At 41.6% G+C, this 25,991-nt stretch overlaps 1 protein-coding gene across 7 annotated transcripts; it reads left to right on the top strand.

Annotated features, from left to right (window-relative positions):
• The first annotated feature begins 442 nt into the window (after positions 1–442).
• Positions 443–25,499, top strand: LOC117266231 (polycomb protein SCMH1). 7 transcript variants are annotated; one of them, XM_078171721.1, is made up of 16 exons: positions 443–802; positions 3,819–3,870; positions 4,142–4,219; positions 4,477–4,547; positions 4,675–4,909; positions 6,198–6,286; positions 6,551–6,794; positions 13,931–14,175; positions 14,772–14,963; positions 16,091–16,217; positions 16,466–16,666; positions 17,058–17,228; positions 18,688–18,810; positions 21,114–21,245; positions 22,644–22,777; positions 24,609–25,499. In XM_078171721.1, the coding sequence occupies exons 2-16, from the start codon at positions 3,846–3,848 to the stop codon at positions 24,726–24,728; spliced, it is 2,187 nt and encodes a 728-aa protein (XP_078027847.1). In that variant the 5' UTR covers positions 443–802; positions 3,819–3,845; the 3' UTR covers positions 24,729–25,499. The 7 variants fall into 7 exon arrangements, with proteins under 7 accessions (XP_078027847.1, XP_078027846.1, XP_033497192.1 ...); XM_078171720.1 differs by having other exon boundaries at positions 6,548–6,794; XM_033641301.2 differs by having other exon boundaries at positions 663–802; positions 6,548–6,794; positions 14,769–14,963.
• Positions 25,500–25,991: the final 492 nt, after the last annotated feature.

Genomic DNA, 25,991 nt, shown 5'->3' with positions numbered 1-25,991 from the left:
CTAAGCCAACATCAGAAACAAACACACACGTTACAAAGCAAGGTAAACACCCTCGGATACACCGAGCAACGTCGCCTTTTAGGGCTCGGCTTCGGCGTTGAGCCCAGATTACCACCGGCTAGCCTCTGCGTGCTACTACGCTCCCGTTTTGCTAATGCTAATATTTATAATCAGGTCAACGAGCTAGCGAGCCGCCTAGCATGCTAACTAGCATCCCGGGCAGTGGGCATGACTCTGTGTAGCCGTGCGTAGCATAGCATGCTGGAAGTGGTGTCTGCACGGCTGCACTGGCTGCATGCGTGTTTGGTTTCCTTTCTGTGTTATACTTGTCTGACCTACACCCTTGAGAGGCCGTCAATGTGGTGTTAACTCCTGAGCAGCATAATTAGCGATGCTGTCAGGCAAATGAGCATCTAACGCGCATGCAAATATAGCACAGGAGAGGGCGGGGGGTGTCCATGTGTTGGCTTTGTGTTATGAATGGAGCTCAACACATTTCTGCAACGTAACGCGCGATATTTTGGATAAAAATGGCCACTGCGTCCCGTGTACATGTCAGAAAAGTGGCACTAGCTGTGTGTTGAGTTGTAGGACGCACGGTTAGCAACAGGAGGAAGGTGTACCTGGCTGCTGGGGCTCTCTAACGTCAGTCCTCCTGTCACTGTCCCAGACGGAAAAAACAGGGACCGGGCCGCTTTAATTTGGACGCCACCCCCCTCGGCGGAGGAAAAAGGCGCACTTCCATTGAAAAGAAAATCATCCGGGGTGGAGAGACGCTGCTAAACGGTTATGAAGTTTTAAGGTAGGTCTGTTGTGAGTCCTCTGCCATTGCTGTTTGTCTGTGTGAGCGTACAGTTAATTTATATTAAAGCTGCTGTGTTTCTGTGGGCATATTCAAATATCTGGCTGATGGTTAACAAGTGAAGCTGTTTCTGTGTGTCAATACCTGCTTGTGCATGCATTTTCTGTCACTGCCATGTCTTGTTTTATGATCATACACTCCAAATTTCATTATAATCCTGGTTTAGTTGGCTTTATGTTATGTCTAATAGATGTCACAGTGGACCATGGTTGGTGTAAGGCTGGTGAAGCAGCCACTTAGAGCACTTGTCTTGTATCAGTCTGACCTGTTGACCTGGATGTTGTGTCTGGTTGGTGATGTTGGTTAGCCCAGGGTTTAGGTTACAAGAGGCACTGAGCCTGACAACATGTTTCCCTTCTCTAAACCCTTGTCCACTCATGAGAGGTTTTGTACACATTCAGCATGGTAACTTTTACATAAAGGGATCAAATGACAATAGGTTTACTCTTTTATGTTGTAATAATAATAGAAGAATATTTATTTGTACAGCACTTGTCCAAACAAGGTCACAAAGTGCAGAAAAATAAGACAAAACAGTACAGAGGAAATAGAGCACAAAAGTTACAAATCACAAAGTACAAATCAGGCATTAGCTTTCCTATAAAAATAGGTTAAAGCAATGATTTAAAAACAGGTAAAGCGCTAACCAACCTAATTCCAGAGTGTCGGGGCCTCAATGGCAAAAGCTCGGCCACCTTTAGTTACCAGCCTTGATCTAGGGGCTGCTACTGAGGGTAGGCTTGAGGATCTCAGGTCACGACTTGGAGCGTATAGGTAGTCAGAAGCTCAGCTGTATAACTCGGCGCTTAACTATGTTGAGCTTTACTTTCTTATATTGTTATTTCATGGGTGTGTTTAATTGTCATCCTGTGGAATAACAATAGCACTTCCAGCTTAGTGATACTAACAAAACTTAGTTTCATAGTGATTTTGGAAGCTGTAGTTTGTGCTTCTGTGTTTCTAATATTTTGTCCCCTTCGTTTATATCAATTGGTCTGCACATGCTGTTAGTAAAGCCAGGAGCTGTAATGCAGTTTGATCTTTAAATGAATCTTTAAGGTGTGAAAAAGCTAATTAAATCCACATGAAGTACATTGATCTGGGGGACTCTTTGTTGGACTGTGCCTCCCATGACGACCCCCTGCCTGCAGAGAAGGCCTGCGAGCTACAAAGATAACAAGGGCAGCTCTCTGGTTTCCCTTTGAAATGAAGCACAGTTAACATGCAGTAGCCTAACCTTAGGTCTGAATACCGCTGAGTTTTATTAGTGCGATCACTTATTTGGGTTACACTCTTCATTACCCATGTCGTTAACCCCATTTATGTCTCCCATTTTTTAAGACTTTTATTTTGGATTTACAGAAACAAAACCACACACAAGATAACTACACACAGGCCCTATCCTGATACATCCACTGACATGTAATAAAAACAAAATTTGGGTAAATAAAAAGGTCGCCAAAGGAGCAAATAATTGTGCATGCATGCCCAGATATGCTGAATCTCTGAAAAGTGTCTGGGATTGTCTGTGCATTGTCACACGCAGGGGATGTACAAATGTGCAAAAAAGCCGTACTCAAAGGGTACAAAATCAACTTACACTACTTAGTTGCAGGAAAGTCAATTTGCTTGCTGATACAATCAGTCAGAGACCCCAGGGACAGTTATCAGGGACCCCAAACCTTACAGTATGAGTCATATGTTGGGTATTTAAAAAAAATTATAATCGAGCGATAAGGAGGGGAGGTATTTCCATTCTCTCAAAATAGACCTTTTAGCTAAAAACATAAACACCTGCAGGGTCTCATGTTAGTTTAAGGAGTGTTCCAAACTAGGGCTGCCACGATTAGTCGACTAATCGATGACTAATCGACTATTAAAATAATCGATGACTATTTTAGTAGTCGACTAACCGGTTTGAGTCATTTTCATAGAAAAGTACTATAAAAGTACCCCAAAATACTCTTACTGCAGCTTCTTACGTTCAGATATTGGCAGCTTTACACGCTTTCCTGTGACGGTGAACTAAAACCCCTTGGCGTGAGTACGAAACAAGACATTAGATGACATAATTTTGGGGTTTGGGCGAGACAGACCGACATTTTTCAACATTTAAAACATTTTTTGATGAAATGATTAGTCGACTAATCGAAGAAATAATCGCTAGATTAGTCGACAATGAAAATAATCATTAGTGGCAGCCCTATTCCAAACAACCTCAAAGAGCAAGGCATTTTGTTTGGTTTAGGGTTGGAGAAAGTCACATATAACAGTACCTTTTTATATAATGGTTTTCAGCGTGTTCCGGCTCCTATATTATGTGTGATAAAATTCTGATCTTAGAAAGTAGTTTTCTGTGGCTTTACTGTTGTATCAGTTTTAAATATTTTACATGTCTTGTGCATCATATTAAACATTTCCCCACAGTTAAGCCATCCTTTCTGTGGCCACTAGAATTTGAAATAAAGTTAAATGAAGAGAGTGTGGCTGTGCAGCATTAGCTTGTCATGTGTGTGTCAGTGAGGTTAGATGATGCTCTTTTACGGCTGCACTGATATTTTAGATTCTCTCTGTGCTATTTCTACACATTTCTCCAAACTTCAAGGTAACATGTCTGCTGTCTGTTGTTTGATGTTGCGATCATGACTGCAATCCACAATAGGACTTTCTCACAGCAGACATTTTGACTTGTCATAGCAGGTAACGCACAGATGTTACTAATAACGCTAACGACGGCTGTGTTCTAGCGAGCAAGCGTGCACACTACCTGCAACCTCAAATCAAAGCAGCTCAACAGAGCTCAGCCGTCATTCAGTTCATTATTTACATCTGAGCTTTTCCTGCTGTGACAAGTCAGAATGTCTGCTGTAGAAAAGGTCTCTAATGTGGTAAATTAAATTGTCAAAATCTTTTTAGTTCACACAGCTACTTCTATGGCTTTTTTTCTTGTCTTTAGAGTGGACGCCACTGTTGTTGTTGGAGCATGAGGAAACCAGTCCCACAGAAAGGTGAGAATTTACTACTATGCCATTTGCAGTATGGTCCCTAACAGTATTCATAGCAGCCTGCAGGTAAAGAGGAAGAGAAGTGGCACATTTTAGTTCATTCCAACCAGTTGCTTTATTTTTCTGTGCAGGCAGATTCATACATTATGGTGTAATAGTCCTGTCATTACGGACAATGTTTGGAGCAGTGAGTGTGGCAGTTTTCGCGAGGTGGTGACTGATGTGAAAATCACCCGTGGCTGAGAGCTTATTCTATCTTTTTTGGCTCCTCCAGCTATAGAGTGGAAAGATGCCAGAAGGATCAAGCATGGCCGGAGTGGACGGCCCTCCCGGGTGCCCTCACAGTACCAAGGTAAATAACCCACAGCAGGCGGTGATATATGAAGTCAGTTTTGGGCAGTTCCAACAGGAAACAGTGCCCAAGGATTGTCTTCAGCATTGTTTCATTAATCATCGAGACAAAGTTTGCTCCAATTGTCGATAACAGATTTGAAAGCTTCTTGTGTCTTTGTTGTTCTGTGCTGGGGCTCGCGAAACAACTGGAAACACACATCTTAACACTATTGTAATATGATGTGAATGTCTTGTCGCTCTTTGTCTTCTGTACAGGACATTTTAGTTGGGAGAAATACCTGAAAGAGACGGGTGCCTCCGCTGCACCCTCCACTTGCTTCAGACAGGTAAGCAAGACTGATAGGTCCTCTCTCAAGCATCTCCTGTGATTATTTGATCACACTGAAATCCTTCTCCACTGCTGTTATTATGCCGCCACTCTCCATCTAATACGTGCCTATCATTACCATCTAGAGCCTCACACCTCCGCTCAACGAGTTCAAGGCCGGGATGAAGCTGGAGGCCCAGGACCCGCGAAACACAACGTCCACCTGCATCGCTACGGTGGTGGGCCTGACGGGCTCACGGCTGCGGCTGCGCCTGGACGGCTCTGATAACAAGAATGACTTCTGGCGCCTGGTGGACTCCTCCGAAATCCAGCCAATCGGTAACTGTGAGAAGAATGGAGGCATGCTGCAGCCGCCGCTTGGTAAGGACGCACACACAGATCACAATATGACGTCTAGTTTTTTAAATCAGGGGAGTAAATGATTGTTAAAGGTTAATTTCTAATGATTTTACAGAATCTTTTCAGCTTTTTATTTTTTGGGGGTTTTCATTTGGTCCACTAGGTGTCAGTGACTAACAGCTCAGAATGTCAATGTGTCATGTTAATGCTATAAATAACTTCTTGACAGAGCTTAGAGAGCCTCCTACCCAGGACATTTCTGCACTGAATACACATGGGGAAAAACACATGAGCACTCTGCTTACTGAGACTGTAACCACACAGTGTTGTTGATAGATTTTAGGGCTGCAACTGAATAATACTTTTATTATAAACTAATCTGCTAGTTATTTTCTCATTTAATCATTTGTTCCAAAACTCATAATTTCTCAGAGCCATGGTGACGTCTTCAGATGTTTTTTTTGTCTCACCAACAGTCTCAAATGTATTCAGTTTACAATAAATAGTAGGGCTGTCAAGTGATTAAAAAAAATGAATTAATTTCATGCTCTGTGATTAATTAATCTAAATTAATCGCATACATACATTTTAAAAAGTTCAGTTTAAATGAATTTTGGCAGATGTGTCGTAATAAAGTTGCTGGATTTTGGACACAGCTGTCCTCCTGTCCTCTACCACCCAAACTGGTCTGCAGTCCATTTTGTGAGTGAGTTAGTCAGTCCGTCACAGGTGGACTTCCTCAGTTTGCGTCTGAACACCTGCTTGAGTATGACTCAGCCAGGTTGGCTGCCAGATGCTAGTGCTAGCGTCGGAGGCTGTGTTAGCTCAGGACCTCTGGGTTTGCTGCTAAATGCTTTACGTTGAGGTAATATTTCAGGCTTGAAGTTCTTCGATGGTACGAAAATTCCTTACTCCAGAAATTGCTCCTATCAACAGTTTAATCTGGGCGTTTTTTAAATGTAAATGTTCTATTCATGGGGCCAAGCAGCGTTGTCTCGTTTGCCTCCATCATGTGACAAAGGCCTTCTATGACACACCACGTCAAAGGGCACTATGGAACACGATTAATCAGTGTTCATTTTATGAACTTTTTTCTGTGATTAATTAATCAAATTTAATCCATTATTTTGACAGCCCTGGTAAATGGCAAATTTTCTTTTTCAAAAAGCTGGAGCCAGAGAAAGATAGCTGTTTAATTTCTGCTTGAAAACTGACCAAAACGATAAATGATTCGCAGCTCCTCAAGTTTTCCCTTGATTTGTCCATGTGGACTTCACCATGTTGTAACAAAAATTGTCCTCCTCTTCAGGTTTCCGTCTCAACGCGTCCTCTTGGCCCATGTTTCTCCTGAAAACACTAAATGGAGCAGAGATGGCCCCCTCTCGCATCTTTCACAAGGTACCTGTACAAGGCTCACAAGCTCAGCACGCTCTGAAAAGTAGAACTCAAGCATGCTTATTTACAAGGCACAGTTACTTATTTATACGAGAGAAATCTTTTCATCCACAAAAGATGTCTTACTGTCTGGTAGAAGAAAACTTATCAATCATAGCAAAAATCCATCAGCATGTGGTTGATTTTAATGTACTCTCTCAGTACAGATACTCGTGCCTGCCAACTGTAAACCTGACCCCCTTTCTCTCTCTCCCTGTTCCCCAGCAGGAGCCTCCCGCCCCAGAGCAGAACTCCTTCCAGATTGGCATGAAGCTGGAGGCGGTGGACCGTAAAAATCCCCACTTTATCTGCCCGGCCACAGTGGGTGCACTGCGTGGTGTCGAGGTGTTGGTCACCTTTGATGGCTGGCGGGGAGCCTTTGACTACTACTGCCGCTATGACTCGCGTGACATCTTCCCTGTTGGCTGGTGCGCCCTCACTGGAGACAACCTTCAGCCACCTGGCACCAAAGGTACGGACCTTCATAGTGGGAGGGAGGTTTTATGACAAAGGGTGTTACATGCCCTTTTTTTGGGCACCATGAGCACTACAAACAAAACTATATTCCCCTCCACTGTGTTGTTGAAGTGGAACCATCTGAGACACATGATTCAATAGCTCAACATGTGAACCCAAATCTTTTCAGGACAGTTTAAGTATGTACAAAATGTGCTTGACTGACATGTTCCTCTTTCTACAGTTACAACTTAAACTTACCACATACACTACAAGTCTTCAAAAAAGACTTTTAAAGGACTGAAGTCTGACGCCCTCTCATATCTAAAGATGATCTGAGCTTTTAGTCACGCGCTAAGATCTTGCAAACACTGGGGATCTTGTAGCTCCACTGTTTCCAAGACTACAACTACATCATTTTTGAGATTATTTCCCATCCTGCTCATGGTGGAAAATGCTACACCAAACTCCATTAAAGAAATAAGAAATATTAGCTATTGGTTATATGTCCACAAAAACACATAACTGTAGAAACACAAGATGAAAGGTGTCAAATGCTGACAATGTTCTTGTCAATTCAGCATCAATATAATCTATGTAGAAACTGTATTTGCGTACAAGCTTTACATTTTGCTTTTGTTGCCTAAACTTGCTGCCAGCCTCTGTTGGTTAGCTGGACTATTTTAGTCGGAGAAGACTGGAAATGAGAGGTGAACCATTTCAAAAGTCAAGATTTCTCACTAGAATAAGCGATGGTTGGTGAATCAGATACATGCAGAATTAAACACTGACTCTTGTTCACTCCACCAGCTTCTCCTCCTTTTCCACAGTACAAGAGACCTGAGACTTGTTTACGTTCTTGCGCCTCATTTGAGTCTCCCCCATATTTACTGTCTACCTGAAATGCTGCTCAGTGCAGGATAGAGCACAGCTATTAGTTGAAGTCAAATTCACGTTATGAAACTGTAGCATTTGCATCAGCCAAGACTAAAAACTTACGATAATATTAAATATGTTTGATTTTGTTGGAATATCAAGATAAGAAAAAGACTTAAGACAGCTCGGACTGAGTTCTATGACTACTTTACACCAAACGATCAAGTTCTCAGGAGCGTGCACCAACTGAGGTAAAACTATCATGACATTAGAAAATTATAACTGCATGAAAAGTCATTTAGTGTAAGGCTGGCATTACACAGTTATCATTAATGCTGTGTTGAGATCGGCGACCACAAAAAAATTCCATCATAGCTCTGACAAACATTAATTTGAAGAGAGATCCACTTATCTAGGTCAGTGGTTCCCAACTGGTCTGGCCTTGAGGTCCAAATTTCTCTTTAGTCATTAGTCCAAGGTCCATGCAGTTTAATATAGTCAGTGTCATACTTGCGTTCGGCCATGTTGTCGAGCTAGTTTGCTGTCTCTGCGATGCAGCTGTCCGTTAGTCACTCACTCTACAGCAGGAAACTGCACCCCGAAATAAAAGCTCTGTGCCAGAAGTTCACTGTACTTCAAAATGAAAGTGTTTTTTTACAAACTTGACATGTTTGGGAGTCACTTGCGGTCCATTCAGACTGGACCGCCACCCACCAGTTGGGAACCACCGATCTAGGGTTAACTAAACCTAAGGGGGAACACACACACACACACACACATTACATTTTGTTGCTTTAAGACATATTTACATTTAGTATATTGTGTCCAAATGGCAGTAACTAGGGTTGAATTAACACGTGTATGTCGAAGTCGAAACAAAAATGTAACCTTCTAATCTTCATAAGGTGTGTCACTGCTTTACACTGTAAAGATTTTGCTTTATTTTGTCCACATGCTGTATTTTCACATTCAAGCTAAATCTGAGACCCATTTTGCAGCATATCCAGTGCATAACAAGCACATATTGTGGTGCTTATTTTAGGACGACCTCGAGTGGTGGTATTTGTTTCACTTCTCTCTACTTTGCTTTGAAATTTAACAACTGTTCGCCACAATAATGAGCAGCTTTCATCAATACGTTCTGCCGGAGTTTTACCATTACTTTCTGTGCTATTTGTGAGTGTGGTTGGGGCAGCACGGTTCGCAGTGTGATGCAAGTACATCGTCCGCCTGAAGGCATCATTAGCAACAGTTGATCAAGTCATCAACATGAGCTTGCTATTTTTAATTCCTGGTGGTGTTGAATTCTCTCCAGTTAACTTTGAACTGTGTTTGCAAATTTTAATATTCAGTAACATGCTGTCCAGTGTGTAAAATGATACAGTAGCATTCCTGTAGTCTTGCCTTCATTTGAAACACAATCTGATGGTGAACAGAGCTACACTGTACATTGTTTCTTTGATTTTCCATCTAGCAAACAACAGTCAGTCTCTCTTAAAAGCTCGAGCATTTCAGAAGTTGTAGCCATGTTTACTGTCTCATGATAAAGAAGCAGAGGAAGCAATTTGTTATACAAGAGACATAAAAGGAAGGAGGATACAGGGGTTATCAGTCACAAGGTCAGCCGTACTCATCTGTTTGAATCCACAGTATCTAAAGGAGTGGAAAAGGAGGGAGGAATATGGAGAGGCAGGACATGCCTTTGTAGCCTGCTAGTGTTTTATGAAGGCCTGGCACTCCCCCAGTTGGCAGAGTCGGGCCATGACGTGGTTGAAACAAGCCTGGGTTCCCCTGCACAGGCCTCTCGTTGGCACCCTGGCTAACAGGCTCTGATTAGACACCTCGGAGAGAATTGAGTGGGGATAGACACGGAGAGAAAAGGCAGACGTACGCTGCGAGAGGTGGATTGTTTACATTGTCAGCAGATGGTGGGAGGAGAGAAGACGAGGAGGGAGGAAAAAGAGAGAGAGGAGGAGCGACACGGAGGGAGAGTGGGAGAGCAGGACAGGACAGGGGGAGAGGGTGAATCTGAGGACAGCTGTGCAGACATCCACAGACTTTTGACTTTTGTTCGAGAGGTGAGTAAAGATGAATGAAATTACAGAAAGGCAGCCGGAGTGATAGTTTAAAAGTTTGTGTGCAGTTATCTTCCTGTAATGTGAAGCTGGCAGTGGTGGCTTTGAACTCAGTGAACTCAGTGCACTCAGAGGAGAGGGGGGAAAAAGGCTTTGCTCGTTACGCATTTGTTTGGCTGTATTTACAAGCACTGCCATTGATCAATGAACATGTAACCTCAAGCTCTTTAAACCTTTTAAATGTTATCTAGGATTCGTCCAATCTGTTTAGGATCAATCAGATGCCTTTTTTTTTAGCTGCACTATGAAAAGTCTCAGTTGCCTGCAGTACGAGCTCTGCATTGATTGGTGTGCCCGTGTGTTTAATAAATACAACCCCACGGGCCAAGACCTGCATTAATGAATGTGGCTGCTCCTCTCGTAAATCTGTCCTTGGTTGATCCTGGATGAATACCGGTGCGTTTAGTTTGTGCATTGTGTGTGTGTGTGTGTGTGTGTGTGTGTGTGTGTAGGCTTGCAGGTGCATGTGAAGCCAGCTATCCAGGCTATACTCTGGTTCCTCTGTGTGGTAGTTGCGCACATTCTTGAAGTTTTGCCAGCTCCATGTTGGCTTCTATAAAGTACATGGCTTATTTGGTTATTTTTATGTATTTAATATAAGCCTTGCTCTAAATGATTTTACCATGTGCGTGCTCCCTTAGCGGTTCATGTGATTTTCTGAAATGCTTCCCGTCAGGAAAGGAAGGGTGTGTGTTCATGGGTGGGAGTGCAGAGAGATAAATTTTAAGACTGTCTCACAGCTGTCAGCAGCTTACTTCTTTATTAGGGTTTATTCCTCAGGCTTTTAAGGTGTTCGCACATTTCTTCTTTATATTCTAGCCAGCAGGGATCTGAAGGTAGACCAAAAGAAAATCAACTTTGATTACTTCAGTTCTTTCTTTCAGAACAGCTCACTTGTTTCCCCCGTTCACCTCCTGCCTGAGATCTTTCAGTCCTTGTTTTTCTTCTGCTTCATCTTCATCTTTTGTTGGTTGTTACAGATCATAGTTTACACAGGTAATGCCTATTTGTCTGATTCCAAAACGTAGTACTGTACTGATATATTGTAGTCCACCATAGCGTTATTCTGCCATGCAGATGGTTGGGCTTTATTTGCTCAGGTTTTTAGATATAAGTCCCTGGGATTAACCCTACCACCCTGTGCGTGAGTACCACAAACAAAATTCCATTGACAGATTTCTCAAAACCTGAGCCTTAAACCAAATGCATCCATCAGAGCTTGGTGGAAGATATGTTTGTTTGTAATGTGTATGAGCTAACCTTTATCACTGCGAGAGAAAACACCATGATTAGCAGTCTTACTGCAAGATGGTATATCATGATTTATTGTTGCATCTACTATTTTTCTGACTATGATCTGACTAGAGAAATCACATTGCAGTGAATTTCTCAAGACTCTGAGATCTGTCTTTATTTATATGCAGAAAAAAGCCAACGAAACCCTTTGAGTTCACTTGAAGGCTGAAATTCACAGAATGAACAGTCTTCTGAAGCGATCTGGAGCATGCACTCCTCGATGTAACCTCTCACCCTCTTTCAGTCTATCTGGCTGTTCGCTGTCTCACTGTGAAGCACTCTACAGTCTGAGAGCTGTAGAAGTGACGTCCTCGTGCTTATAACTGAGGAAGGAAGTTCAAGTGAGGGAAAAATGTTTCACTGCTGAGAATGTTTGACCTTCTCTGCTGCAGTAAGAGACTCAAGTTCAGGTGTTACTAAATGTCTGGATTTATTTCTGCTTTGAAGAAAACAAGGATTTTTGATACTTAATCAGGTTTAGGTTTGATGATACAGATGAGAAACTATGTGGAATGAGAAACTATGTGGAAAAAGAAGTGGTAGATTCTTGTTCCTCATTTGAAAAAGGTATTTACAGAGTAGATTAGTGGTGCTGCTACATTCAGATGGTAGGGTCAGAATCTGGTGTAAACAACATGAAAGCATGGATCCATCCTGCCTTGTATCAACGGTTCAGGCTGGTGGTGGTGGTGTAATGGTGTGTGGGATATTTTCTTGGCACACTTTGGGCCCCTTAGTACCAACTGAGCATCATTTAAACGCCACAGCCTACTTGAGTATTGTTACGATTGTGTCCATCCCTTTATGACCACAGTGTACCCATCTTCTGATGGCTACTTCCAGCAGGATAACACACCATGCAACAAAGCTCACATCATCTAAAACTGGTTTCTTGAACATGACAATGAGTTCACTGTACTCCAATGGCCTCCACAGTCACCAGATCTCAATCCAATAGAGCCCCTTTGGAATGTGGTGGAATGGGCCGACAAATCTGCAGCAACTGCCGATGCTATCATGTTAATATGGACCAAAATCTCTGAGAAATGTTTCCAGCACCTTGCTGAATCTACGCCACGAAGAATTAAGAAGGTTCGGAAGGCAAAAGGGGGTCCAATCCAGTACAAGCAAGGTGTACATATTAAAGTGGCTGGTGAGTGTAGTGTCCTTGATTCACCCCTTCACTTCTCCACAGCTCCACCCTCTTGTCCAAATATGGTCACTTCTAGCTCCAAAAATCCATGATGGCAACAGCTGAAATGTCAAACAAAGGCTTCAGAACTGGAGTCTACAAACCAATGGTTGATGTCTCGGAAGCCACGTCCATTATTTTATACAATCTATGGTTATATCATATCAATATGAACATAGTACAAATCAGAAATACTTTATGCATCCACAAACATCATGTTCATCCCATTCAAGGTTCTTCTCTTAGTGATTTAAGATATCACTAAACATCTGACATTCGACCTATCCATCCTGTGTCTCTTCTACCCCAGAAAAGCACATCATTTAAATCACCGTTTCCAGTATAATTTATAAATGGTCCCCAAGCTTTATTGTTATAAAAAAGTCCTTTTTGCCCTTCATTATGTAGGTTATCTTTTCAGTTGAAAAACAGCAGGAAATTTCTCTCAGCCGATGACCTATATGAGATCTGTTAACATTTTTCGCAGAAAGGGCAATTAGAGGTCTTGCTTGTTGTAAGCACCTATTAAGAAGAAGAATTTGTTCACTTCTCTGTATACATGGGGTACCTGGGTACACTTCCAAAGTAAAAACCTTTGGGTCAAGAACATCAACAATTGCATTGTTGATAATCCCCCTACTTAATTTGGCACAGTCCCAGAGACAGTGGACTAGCATCCCCCTTTCCGGGCTACACTTGATGCTTGTATCTGGATTATTGCTGTCAAATTTGTGTGATTTAACTGGACTAACATGAGTGTGCATCGGCCAGTGATATTGTAGCAACTTGTGTCTGGTATTCGGCCATCCATCAAGTGTAATCTCACTTGTACATCCTCCCTCAAGCCATATAACCTTGTTTCAGAGGATTCTCTGCAGCCAGAGACCAATAGGTCAAATGACACAAGAACTCCATCATCAGGTCTAAAGACATCTTAGATTTTTGCAACACCCTTATTGGCCCGTAGTCTCAAACTTCCATCAGATCGACTAGGCACGAAGTCATCATTACCCCAGACTGGGCTAAAGCAAGAAAGAGCCCGAAATATTTTTCCACATCATGCCAGACAATCATATTGAAAACACAGGGGTTGGCTGTGTTTTCCAAGTTTCTTTGTACCTGCGGAGTACAAATGCAAGTGAAATTGTAGGCTAACAGACTTCAATCTCCAGCCAAGATGGAGGAGTTTCACATGAGAATAAAAAACAGTGTTTCGACACAACTTTCTTGTTGATTGGCTGCAGCTAGAGTCAAACGGGGACATTGTAGCCAACAGCGTAAAGGCTTCTTGGATGAGCAGACGGCTACATGACTCATTTGGCTGTGTTATGTGCTTGTTATGTGACAAGAGTGTGATGTAGGTGATTTTGAATGAACCTGTTTCTGCTGTCACTCACATCACATAATGTAGTCTAGATTTCAGATGAAACGCTCACACTGGTGAAGGAATATTTTTCTAAACCCACAATTGCAGTAAATGAGAAAATAACTACTGTGACTGATCAAACGTTATTACATTTCTGCGTACCCCCTGTGATTAAATAGGGGAGCCGGGAGCTATAATTGTTAATTAGTTACTTTTCGCTGTTATGCCACAGATTTTTACTCAACTCTCCTTTTTTTGTGTGTATCTGTCCATCTTTTCTTATGCAGTAGTGTTGCCTAAGAGCCTTGGGGCATTGACAGACGGGAGTGTGGAGAGCCCAGCCATGCATCCCACGCCCACAGTGGGCAGACCTCCAGGTCAGAGAGGACGCAAGCCAGGCCGCAGGAAAACCAAGGTGACAGGGCCTTGGAACCAGAAGGGCCCAGGGTTTGGACCACAGAACATCCAGCCAAGCAAAAGCCTGGAGCCCATCAAGATCCCCAAGAAACGAGGGCCCAAGCCTGGCAGTAAGGTAGGCGAGAAGAGGTTCAGATGCCATCAGGGACGAATGATTGCTTTTATTTACAGGGTCAGTTTACCCAAATAAGAGTAAACATATTTTCTCAGTTGTCTGTAATGGTGTCTAGCCGTGCAGATAGTTTTATTCTCCCAGGTTTTCTGATATCCATGTCTAAGTTTTCAACCTCTTCTCACAGACAGTAGAGGTGAAAGCTAGACGACTATTTCTCTGGTCCACAGTGAGGTTTGCGGATTACACAGGAAACATTTTGAGAATTTAAGACATGTTGCTGTTTGAATTTTTCGATGACATGAGTACCACAGAAAGAATTCCACTGCAGTGTTTTGGGGTGTCAGCGGAAATCTCAGAGGCTGCTGTGTCAAAACCAAACTACTGTATCTATATGGCTAAATAACATTTGAGGTAAAATAAAATGAGCTGAGTGACCCTGAATAGGCATTTTTTTGATGAGCCTTGTTGGCATGTGAACATTTTTGACCCTGTGTCACATCTTCCTCTCTATAGGGGGAGCATTATCATTGTAAAGTGTCACAGCATGAAGAGTTACCTCACTTGACTTTTTTATCTGTTATGCTCTTGGTTAGCAGTTGGGCTGGGCAAAGAGAGCTGGCTGGCTGGAGGATGCCATGGCTGGCCCAGGACGGCCGGTGACAGGCCCAGGGCGAACCAGGGGCAGACTGCCTGCCAACTGGGCACAGAGGATAGCTCTGCAGCAGGCCCAGACTCTGGCAGAACCCATCAAGATCCCAAAGAAAAGAGGTCCCAAGCCTGGCAGCAAGGTAGCTATCCAATACATACACATTAACACAGGCATTACTGAACCACAGAATATCACATTATAGCATTTTGATTACATTAGGAATTTATTGGATGTATATTGTAAAACACATCATACATCATTTATCAGCATTTCAGTTATGACTCTACCCAACTCAGAATTATGTTAGTTGAATCAGAATTTGGTGATCAGAACGAATATTCAACGGTTCGTTCCTTTTTTTCCCCCACATATCGATTGAGAGTTTGAGCCACTTAGACTCACCCTGGGTCTGTGTCTGCAGCTGCCTGTAACGAAGAGCAGTATCAAAGTGAGGATTTGGGAACTAAACATCCCCTGCAGTACACTGCACTCTGACTAACAAAAAAAACTGCTCGACTTGAATAATCTCAGTCGGCTGAGGGGTTTTCGACTGATGATTTGAATCTTTAACTTTCGGGGGGGCAGCCCTACCTTCGATAGTCACCAGTATATGTTGTCCATTGCTCACCTTCTTAACTTAGACACGTTGTTTAGTCTGAAACTAGCCCAGTTAAAACATAAAAGAGAGAGTTTGGATGTTACACATGTTGATACGTTTGTTGTCTTTATCTCTGCTCTGCCACGTCCTGCTCTCCTCTCTGTTGTCACTACCTTCCTGACCGGTCAGACCGGACCTCACCTCAGGAGAGTATGTTTCAAAACAATAAGCAATTTGAAAAAGGGTCTATCTTTCAACATGTCGGTTTTGTCTTTTGTTCAAATTCATAAATGAATCCCATTCTGTTTGGATGTTTTTGAAGTCAGGCAGATAGCTGGTTTCCATTTCAAAGGCAACAACGGTACGAAAACACGGTGGTCGTCCACAACAAATGTTGGCAGGTGGCTGCGCTCGTCAGGCCCCAATAATGTACTGAGGAGAGATTAATGGAAATACTTGGCAGAGCCATGAAATTTCCTTTTGATGTTTGTTTTGTTTTCCAGTGGTACACCATGTTACATTTACAGGAAGGCACTTTGTTTTAGAGTTGAAATATAAAAATAACTAAGTCACACATGATGCTACATTATTTATAAGTATTCCTAATAGTAACAAACAAGTAAAGAGACAAATGCTGTAAACATCTGAATGTGTGTGTTTGTATGCAGAGGAAACCACGTGTGGTACCTAATCCAGTCCCCACGTCTCCCACCAGCAGCACCCCAGAGCCCGACACCAGCACTGTGCCTCTGGACAATGCCACCATCCCCAACTCTGCACTACAGGCCCCCACAGGTACATGACATCCACATATTATTAATGGGTATTCCTGGCTGGGATGTTCAGTGCATCTGTCATGCTGTGACACACACTGTCACTGCCTTTTGTGCTGTGTTGGCAGAATTTGACAAATAGTTGTTAATACATGCAAACAAGGTTTAAAATAATAGCTGTCCCTTTTTTGAAATTACAGTACTATTTAGTTGATCCTAAAGTAGCAGACCTTCAATACTAACTACTCTTTTGTCTGATTTCCCCTGTAGTTTGTGTGTACCTAAACAAGTACGGCAAGGTGGGGCCCCATTTGGACCAGCGGCGAATCCAGCAGCTCCCGGACCACTTTGGGCCAGGCCGGGCCTCCTCTGTGCTCCAGCAGTGTGTTCAGGCTTGTGTGGACTCCGCCCACAATCAGGGCACAGTCTTCTCCTGCCTCAAGTCTGGACAAGGAGGCGAAGTCATTTCAGGTGGGAATTAAACTGTCATTATAGAAAGAAGAGTATGTTTTCACTATCACTCTCCTCCTCGTGTGTTAAGTCCCCATGAAACTGCATTTTAAGAGTTTCTTGCTTTATTGCTTCCTTGTTTATTGTGGCGTTCACATCTTTGTTCAATTATCTTCCATTGGACCAGAATGTTGTGCTGTTGTCAAAGAACCCCCACCAGAAAACTACCAGAAAACTACCAGACCACACGGAGGGTTTATTTCTGTTGTAGTTGTAGTATAGCACAAAATGTGAGGTTTAAAAACCTCCACATGAAGCTCCGATTAGCAAACGTCCTCTACTAATTTTTCCCATATGAAACAAAAGACTGTGCGCTACATTGAACAGAACTCCTCCGTCTTTTCCCATCTAGCCTACTTTGACCAGCAGCAGCACACCCTGACCCTGCCCACAGTCAGCAGTGTCACTTACGTCCTCCGCTTCCTGGAAAAACTCTGCCACAACCTTCACTGCGATCCTTTGTTTGGCAGCCAGCCTGTAGCCAGAGGAGGCCTGCACTACGACAGTCACACATACACTACAGGTCAGTGCTGCTGTATTCTAACTGTGACTTCACATGCATCCATCTACATAGTGATAATAAGCGGTACAGTGTTAATGCCATATTTGATATACAGCAGTCATGTTGAGATATTTGTCCTCTTCAAGTACTGACACTTGAATTTTAATGTGGGGCTTTCAAGGTTTGAAAAGCACTTGGATTTTGAATAAAGTGCTTGAATTTGTTACTGCATTACTTTCATAATAAAACACTATCTGACTGAACAGTTGCCTTTTTAGATAAAGAAATATATTTCTTCAGCTGCCTTATACACTGAATGAAGCCGACTCTGCTCAAGGCTTGCTTGCCACTTTGCACATATGTTATCCGACAATCTTTTTTGATTTGTGCCCTCTGATGAGGGTGTGGGAGGCTAACAGACGATGTTATACCAGGAGGTTGCCATTTAAATGAGCGTAAGGTTGAAAACGATAACTATAAATCATGACTGAAATGAGGACTGAAGTGCTTCAGAGTGACGTAAAAGAAAAGCGTAGTAGAAAGGGGGAGGGACCCTGAAACAAACCTGGTAACTGGGGTGTTGCATTCAAGGATTTATTATATCTGAAAGCAAAAGTAGCCTTAACACATTTCCAGATCACTGTTAGATTGCATGTATACGTATAGTTGAAGTTGACAAGAATAAAACAATATAGAGTCCACTCTTAATGTCTTATTGAGCCAGGCTTGAGGGCACCAGCGTTGGTCCTTTCTTTGTCTTTTTTTCTAAGCTCTGTAGAAGATGAAAATTCCCCACAGCAAAAAATAAATAAAAAATCTTGTGTGCTTTGCTTATGTGGAGTTGTTGGCAGTAACCTTCTAAGAAGCAAATCTTGTAAATGCTCTGGGGAGGTGCACCGTGGGCCTCCCCTGAGTATCCGCACAGTATGTTTTACACTGCTGTACAAAAGGCAAATAACTTTGTACCACGCCTGGAGTTTAGATTTCTTGGGAAGAAGATAAATCAGACATAAAAGAAATGTTGTTGGCTACCAGCTACACAGCCATTATTAATGGTGTAGTAACAACAAGGTTCTTTATTGGAGTGGAGTGAAAGAAGAAGCATGAAATATTCTGGTTATTCCCATGATGAGTGTTTGTTGTGATCGCCTGCTTTGATTGATTGTACAAGTCAAAACCTTCTAATGTGATCATGTAGAGGGTTGAACTGTTACAGTGTGTTCATGCTGATGCATTTTAACTTCCTAAAGTTATTAGTTATTGAGTAGAACAACATAATATTCACTGACACAAACCAAATTCACTTCCTGCTTTGACAGTTTCTATATTTCCAGTGCTCAAAGTACAAAACGTCTTTTGTCCATTCAGCGTCTTTAACTAAAAGAAGAGTGTAACCAAATGACTGCTCCACTTATCTGTAACTCTCACACCTCTAACTGTATCACATGTGTCTCCTTCCTTCGTCTGTGCTGATTTCCAGAGAGGAGAAGTTTTGGAGACAGCCTAACAACAGGCCCGGGCAGAGGCACCAAGCGGTTCCTCCGGGACTACAACAGTCCGCTGCCACAGAAACTATCCAAAATCCCTCGTCACTCCACTGATGGTATGTTACTTTTGTGATTGTAGTTATTTTTTCCTTTTTTTTAAATTTTAATCCACCGTTGGCCTCATTACTGTACCTTCATGTTCTATAAAGGAACACTTATTTTTTTGCTTGTTTATATTTAGACAGGGCGAGTGAGAATTGTGTTTCTGTGACTATAGATGTTGATATTATTAGCACTCAGACAGCAGTCATATCTGAACACAGAACAGTGGTTACGTTTACATGCACAAAATATTCAGTTTTTCCCCAAAATAGCTTAGCAATATTCTTGCTAAGCTGTTTACATGGCTAATGAAAATTAATCTTCCACTAATATAACTGTTTACATGCAGCCCTGCATCCTCTGATTAGCATGCCCCGGCATTTCGTTTATCATGTCAAAATATAGAAAAGTTGAACAGCCAAAGCAGCTTGTTGTTTTCCTTCCTTGCATCAAAATAGCAATCTTTCAAAGTTTTCCTCCAATGGCAGAACACAGCCTCCCTCTTTCATTCCTTCAACCATGTTCTTGAAAAGGCTGCTGTTGTGATACTTTTGCATATCCAAGAACCTGTTGATATCCAAGTCTTACAATGTGTAAAAGTAGGCATGTTTTTTGGCTTCTTTTGAGTATGCATCTCTAGCCCAGCCTGTACAACGCATCCATGACAATACACAGAGCCAGCTGTTAAGAGGCAAGAGGCTGTTTGTCAGAAACTGGTAAAAACCCTTGTTGAGAAGCATATTCTGAATGTGCTGTATACATGTCCAAAGAGTGCTCCTCTTACCAGCATATCCCACGTCTTAATCAGAAAATGCTACATTCAGAAAAAGGCCTAATTCAAAATATCTAAACGGAACATGCTGTTAACATGACCCAGATCAAATTCAGAATATTTTCATATTCAGAATAATAGTGGAATATTATCAGGCATGTAAACGTAGCCCATGTCAGTACCAGATACTGGATTTTATCACAAGTTTGCTTATTCCTTATTAATGCAGTGTATTACCACTTTTACATTGTCTGGAGTTTCCCTTTCACACATGTAGCACACAACTTGGAGAAAAATGTTTGCCTGATGAAGGTGTAGTCACCGAAACTTCAGTATTAAAACCATTATGTTCACAAGTTAGACAGAGTGCAGGAGTTTTTTCTACAAGTTGTGCTCTGCTTGTCCCTCTCTTAAGCACCTGTTTGGAAATAGATGTGCGTAGTATTCCTTTACTGTGAGTTACACATGTAGCACACAACAGGAGATTGTCTGTGTCAGATACATTCTTACCTACTGGCTGGAGATACTCGGTTTGGTTTAGGTGAGAGGTGGCGCCAGGGTAGTGTATGCGGGAGGCAGGACATGACATGACTGCGGTTACATAGCCGCGTCGTAATTTGGTCAAAAAGAACACATTCTCTTGCAGTTTCTTAAATTTGTCTGACGATTTCAGCTTCAGCCCGCACAGACTTTTCTGAATCTCGTCATCTCTCCAGTTGAACATTTTCGTTGCCTTCTTTTTGTAAACAACCCTTCTTCTTCTGTTTAATGTCGATCCAACTGATTTGGACATTTGCGTTCTCACATGTAGCTCCTCCGGGTAGTGTCTAGACAATTTCAAGTTTGCAGGGCATGTGTGAAAGGGGCTAGAGATTGTTTTTTTATTCCACTATTGGATCAATAATAAACTATTTCTCCCATATATTGAAGGATAAGCTGTTGCGCACCACCACAGTTTATATGCTGAAGCTTCTTGCTAGTAAAGTTCTGTTTTGTCTTGTTTCTAAATGCCTGTATCATAATTTTCCTTTTTCTTCTGTACATATATAATATGCAGTATTTGTCTATATAATCAGTCTCAGCTCTAAAGCTGCACCACGTTTTATGAAGGACATTTAATTCTAATAATCGACTGCTCTGAGTTGTCCAGTAAAGCCTTATATAATCATGTAAAGGGAGGTAGTAAAACAGAAGAAGCTCTTGGCTCAGGATCCAGTCGTATTAGTTCTGGGGCAGGAGGTTAATCATTTAATCATCTTTCAATTTCCTTAGATTTTAATTAATTAATGGAATATTTGAAGAGATTTATGTAAAAGGGTAATATGCCCCTTAAAAGGGCCTTACACTTTTATAGGCGGCCCGAACACACACTCAAATCACTGTAATACTGTCTGGTGGTTACAGGCATGTCGCTGTGTAGTATCATCAGAGCATTTCATCGAGTATTTCACTGTATTTCTGTGCATTTATATTCTTTTTTTTTCAGGCTAGTGTTCCTTGTTTATTTAATCTCACTGGTGAGTCTTCTGTGTGCATCATCTCCAGGTGAGTCCTTCATGGAGAACAGTGTCGCAGCATCAGAGCACTTAAAGAAGAGCCCTCTGTCTCCAAACTCTACGGTACAAACCCCCGGGCTGAGGTCTCCTTCCAAGCTGCTGCATCATAACAACTCCACAGGTAGGAAGAGACACTGGTCGGATGTCCATCCACATGTAGCACAGGTTTCATCTGAATATCTGCAGAAGAAAATGTGAATTTATGCCCTGTATCATCCCTTACTGTTGAGCAAATATTGGGAGTTGGTTCATTGAGATGAGCAGTACAGTAGATGTCGCTAATGCTCCAGTCAGGACTCTAATTCAAAGAGTGTTATTCAAAGCTCAAACGAAGGAAAATAATGGATGTGGAAATATATATTTGCTCTTGGAAGATTACTGGTAACAGCCCTGTGTGCATATAAGTGTGTTAAAACCCATTCAGAGACAATGAGAGAGCTTGCAGTGGCCTATGCAGCGACAGTACATCATGATATTTCACTGCTTCAGTGTAGCAGTTGTAACGCTCCCAAGTGGGCGATCAGACCAAAAATAGCCCTGTATTCTAAAAAATAAACAATGGACTGCACTGGTTTGAGCGTTGTGCTTTAAGTAAAGGTGAGACAAGGAACACGATCCACAAAAGATTGCGAGATGACTAATATGTTACAAAGCAGTCTACATGGAATGTGTGCTTGCTCATATTTAATTGGCCGTGAGCACTTTGCCAGATGATGACCCTGCATTTATTTACTGGAGCCCTCTGCGTTGGCACCTCTATTGTGTCGCTGGAAAGGCCCCCGTTCACATGACTGAGGGGGGTACGTTTTTTTCCCCCAACAGTGCTGTTGTCTGTCTGCACACAGCCTAACACCTGAGCAGGAGAATCATATTGACTCAAATGTAAGTAGGCTTTAACCAGTAATGTTTGAAGGCTGATAGTAATGATGCATTTAAACATTTGTGTCACATTATTGTTGGTGAATTATAGAAAAATCTATCTTTACAAGACGAAAAACGTTTACAGAGTGAAAGCTTTCAAAACTCTAACAGGTGGAATTACTCAGGGTGTGTAAATGGGCAGATGTAGTCTATAAACAATGAAATGTTCTGTTTATACAAGATTCTGTGTCATGGCCGTGTTCAGATATGTTTGTCGCATTTGCAGTTCACATGATTTTAAGTCTGGGTTCCCCTCAGACCCTCGCAGGCAGATAAGGACTGATAAGTCACTCGTACTCTCACAGTCATTCGGATGAGAAAATAGCAATTTGAGTTTCAGTTGTTTTGTCAAAAAGGAAAAAGCAAGTTTTACAACTCCATCAGACGTACAATCTTTTTGATAAGTTAGAGTGTAATTGGCCCCGACACTAGATGATCAACATATTGTATTTTCTGAATGCTATTTTAGTACTGCAAGCTAAAGTGTTAAAGTGTTAAACTATAGCACTCATAGCTTGGCAAAATGAAAACAGTATGACTGATGAAATACCCAATGATTGACCATCATGGATTTGAGTGTGTGCTTCTGTACTCTCAGGCTCAGGCAGTTTCAGGGAGAGCCCGAGGCCGAGTGGTCAGGACCCCAACCTGTGGACGGTGGAGGATGTCATGCAGTATATCAGAGATATCGACCCAGTGCTGGCGCCACATGCTGACCTATTCAGAAAACACGTATGTATTCTCTCATAACAGTGAAGATACCTAAAATACCTGTATCCTGCATTAGAAAATATAACCCCATATTTTTTTCTTGAAATGAAGTTTATATTTTTTAGAATAACCTAAACATAATTTTTTTTGTCAAGTGCATTTGCACATCTTTACTTTATTTAGCAGCAGTTTATTTCGAACATGTAAGCAGCAAATAAATGAAATAATCATATAGTAGTAAACAGACATAAAAAAGAAAATGGGTTACTAAAGGAAGCATGAAAACTGGGCGGCTGTGGCTCAGAGGCGGAGCGGGTTGTCCACCAATCGGAAGATCGGCGGCTCGATCCCCGGCTCCCCCAGTCCACTGTTGAAGTATCCTTGGGCAAGATACTCAATCCCAAATTGCTCCCGATGGCTGTTCCATTGGTGTGAGAGCATGTGAATGGTTACTGAGTATCAGGTGACGCCTTGTATGGTGGCCTCGTTCACCAGTGTGTGAATGTGCGTGTGAATGGGTGAATGTGACATGTAGTGTAAAAAGCATTTTGAGTGGTCAGAAGACTAGAAAGGTGCTATACCATTTACCAAAACAAGATGTACTGATTTGATTTATATGTCCAAAAAGGAGTGGGAGGAAGTACAAACTTATTTATTCCCATCCCTTCTCCATAAATTGATAATAGTCAATTACGTAGCTCCCCATCAATATGAAGCTGTACAGTAATTAATTCTCCTAGACCTATTCTAATATATTAAATTAATTACCAATAATATTTCAGCAAGATATAAAATAATTACAAAAATTCCTATATACTTACCTTATTAAAGAAAAAAATCTCGTCTTTATAAACTTTTCCAATCATGACAGATGTGTTTTTCTTCATCAAATTATGTGTATGTATACACAAACTATGCACATATACACAAGCTATGTATATACACATACTCACACATACTCAAAACTGATGGCTATAAATAAAGAGTTAACACCTGCTGATAGTCAAACACATTCTTCATTCGTGTACCTTCTTAAAATCATCTCCTAATCCTTTTAAAACTGGTTCATGTTTGGACATTTCTTGAGCTCCACATTCAAACGGTTCTATAGTTTCACTCCATATATAGAGATACAAAAACTTTATTCTTGTGGTACACACAGATAGTCTTAAAAAAATAATTTTCCCCTTAAGTTATAATCTCCTTGCCTTTCGATAAATAATTTTTGAATATTTACTGGTAGTAAATTGTTTTTTCCTTCAAATATTATTTTGCTGTCTGTAAATCCACAGGATCTTTAAAGTTTAAGAGTTTTGACTGTAATAATAATTCATTTCAATTCAATTTTATTTAAAGCCCAATATCACAAATCACATTTTGCCTCAGAGGGCTTTACAGCATACAACATCCCTCTGTCCTTTTAGACCCTCACAGCGGATAAGGAACCCCCCCCCCCCCAAAAAAAAACCCTTTATTGGGGAAAAAAAAGGTAGAAACCTCAGGAAGAGCAACTGAGAAGGGATCCCTCTTCCAGGACGGAACCACGTACAATAGATAAATCGTACAGAACAACATCATAAATTAACAGTAATCCATTTAACAGAATGATACATAAAGAGAGACAGAGGCAATAATGAGCTTGTATAATCCCAAATCCTGCCCCATGAATGACCCGAATTGCTTTCTTCTGCAAAATAAGTAATGGATGAATTGTACTTACGTAGTTGTTGCCCCAAACCTCTGCACAGTAACTAGTGAACAGTATAGAACGTGGAGCGACTAGCAGCTTTGCTAAAAAAGAAAAAAAAAAACAAACAGTTGTTTTAATTCCCCCTCCCTCCCTCTGCTACAGGAGATTGACGGCAAAGCGCTCCTGTTGCTGCGCAGCGACATGATGATGAAATACATGGGCTTGAAGCTCGGTCCCGCCCTCAAACTCACCTTCCACATCGACAAGCTCAAGCGGGCTTGAGGAGGTCAGCCGACCATCGCAGCCTTCCAAAGGACTAAACTCCACCCGCATCTCTCCGTTCTAGGATCAGTATATCATGCACTGCATATCGGACGTATACTGACCATCTACATGTAGCGACTTCCATCAGACCACCATATCTGGTATTACATAACCCTGTCCTGACCTCATCCAATGAGGAATGTTTATTTTGTGTAGCACAATCCAGCCTTAAGGCAGCATGGGATACGTAGGATCACCCACTTGTCCGTCATCTGTTTTGCATTTCAGTATAACTTGAAGAGTCATATGTGGCCATCTTAACTGTAAAAGGCTTTTTTTGGGCCTGCTTTTATTATGTTACATTTATTCTGTACATTTCATATTTTGTACTTTATGGATATATGGACATGTATTTTTGCCTTTTTCGACGGTTTGTGTGGAATATGCTAAAAGAACCCTAAAGGAAGCAGAGAAAACACTACATTCGTCCCAAGAGTTGGGAAGGCTTCTGGTTAACGTCTCAGTTTGAGGCAGGATTTTGCATCTACAACGATATTAATTATGAGAAGAACACGTTTTATGAAAGGAAACAAGAAAAAACTTTATTCTGAAAATACTGCCATGAGGAAATCTGCTTCTTTATTCTTATTCTGGATGTTGTTTACAATGCCTTGTCTTGTCTTTGTTATTTGTACTTTTTTAATTTTTATACTATATTATTAGAGTTCCTACATGGAGAGCCCTATCATACTTAACAGCAATTTGTTCAATAAATATATAATAATTCAACTTCTCTGCCTTTTTGTTCTGCAACATCAGCCTTTAAAGCTATGATTTGTGATTACATCGCGTTTACACTCGTGTTTACATAACTTTTCCACATATATTTCAATTAGTACGTTGTCTATGTGCTTTTAATTGCCTGACTTTTTCATATTGACTTATTATATGCCTCATACAAATGTAGGTTTGACAAGTCTGACATTTTGAGGTTGTCTACAGCCACAACATTCAAACCACTGACAGGTGAAGTGATCACAGTGATCATCTTGTTACACTGCAACGTTCCACTTGGAAAACCTTGGGTGCTGACATTCATGTGGATGCCACTTGACACGTACCACCCACACTAACGTTGCTGCAGATCAATTACACCCCCTCATGGCAACGACACTCACTGATAGCAGTGGCCGCCCTACCAGCAGGACCACGCACTATTCCACACCACAAAAAGTGCTCAGAAAGGACCCGAGGAATGCGACAAGGTGCTCAGGAAGAGCC

This window comes from Epinephelus lanceolatus, chromosome 10 (assembly GCF_041903045.1).
Source record: "Epinephelus lanceolatus isolate andai-2023 chromosome 10, ASM4190304v1, whole genome shotgun sequence".
Classification (NCBI taxonomy): Eukaryota; Metazoa; Chordata; class Actinopteri; order Perciformes; family Serranidae; genus Epinephelus; species Epinephelus lanceolatus.
This window is presented reverse-complemented; position numbering and strand designations above follow the sequence as displayed.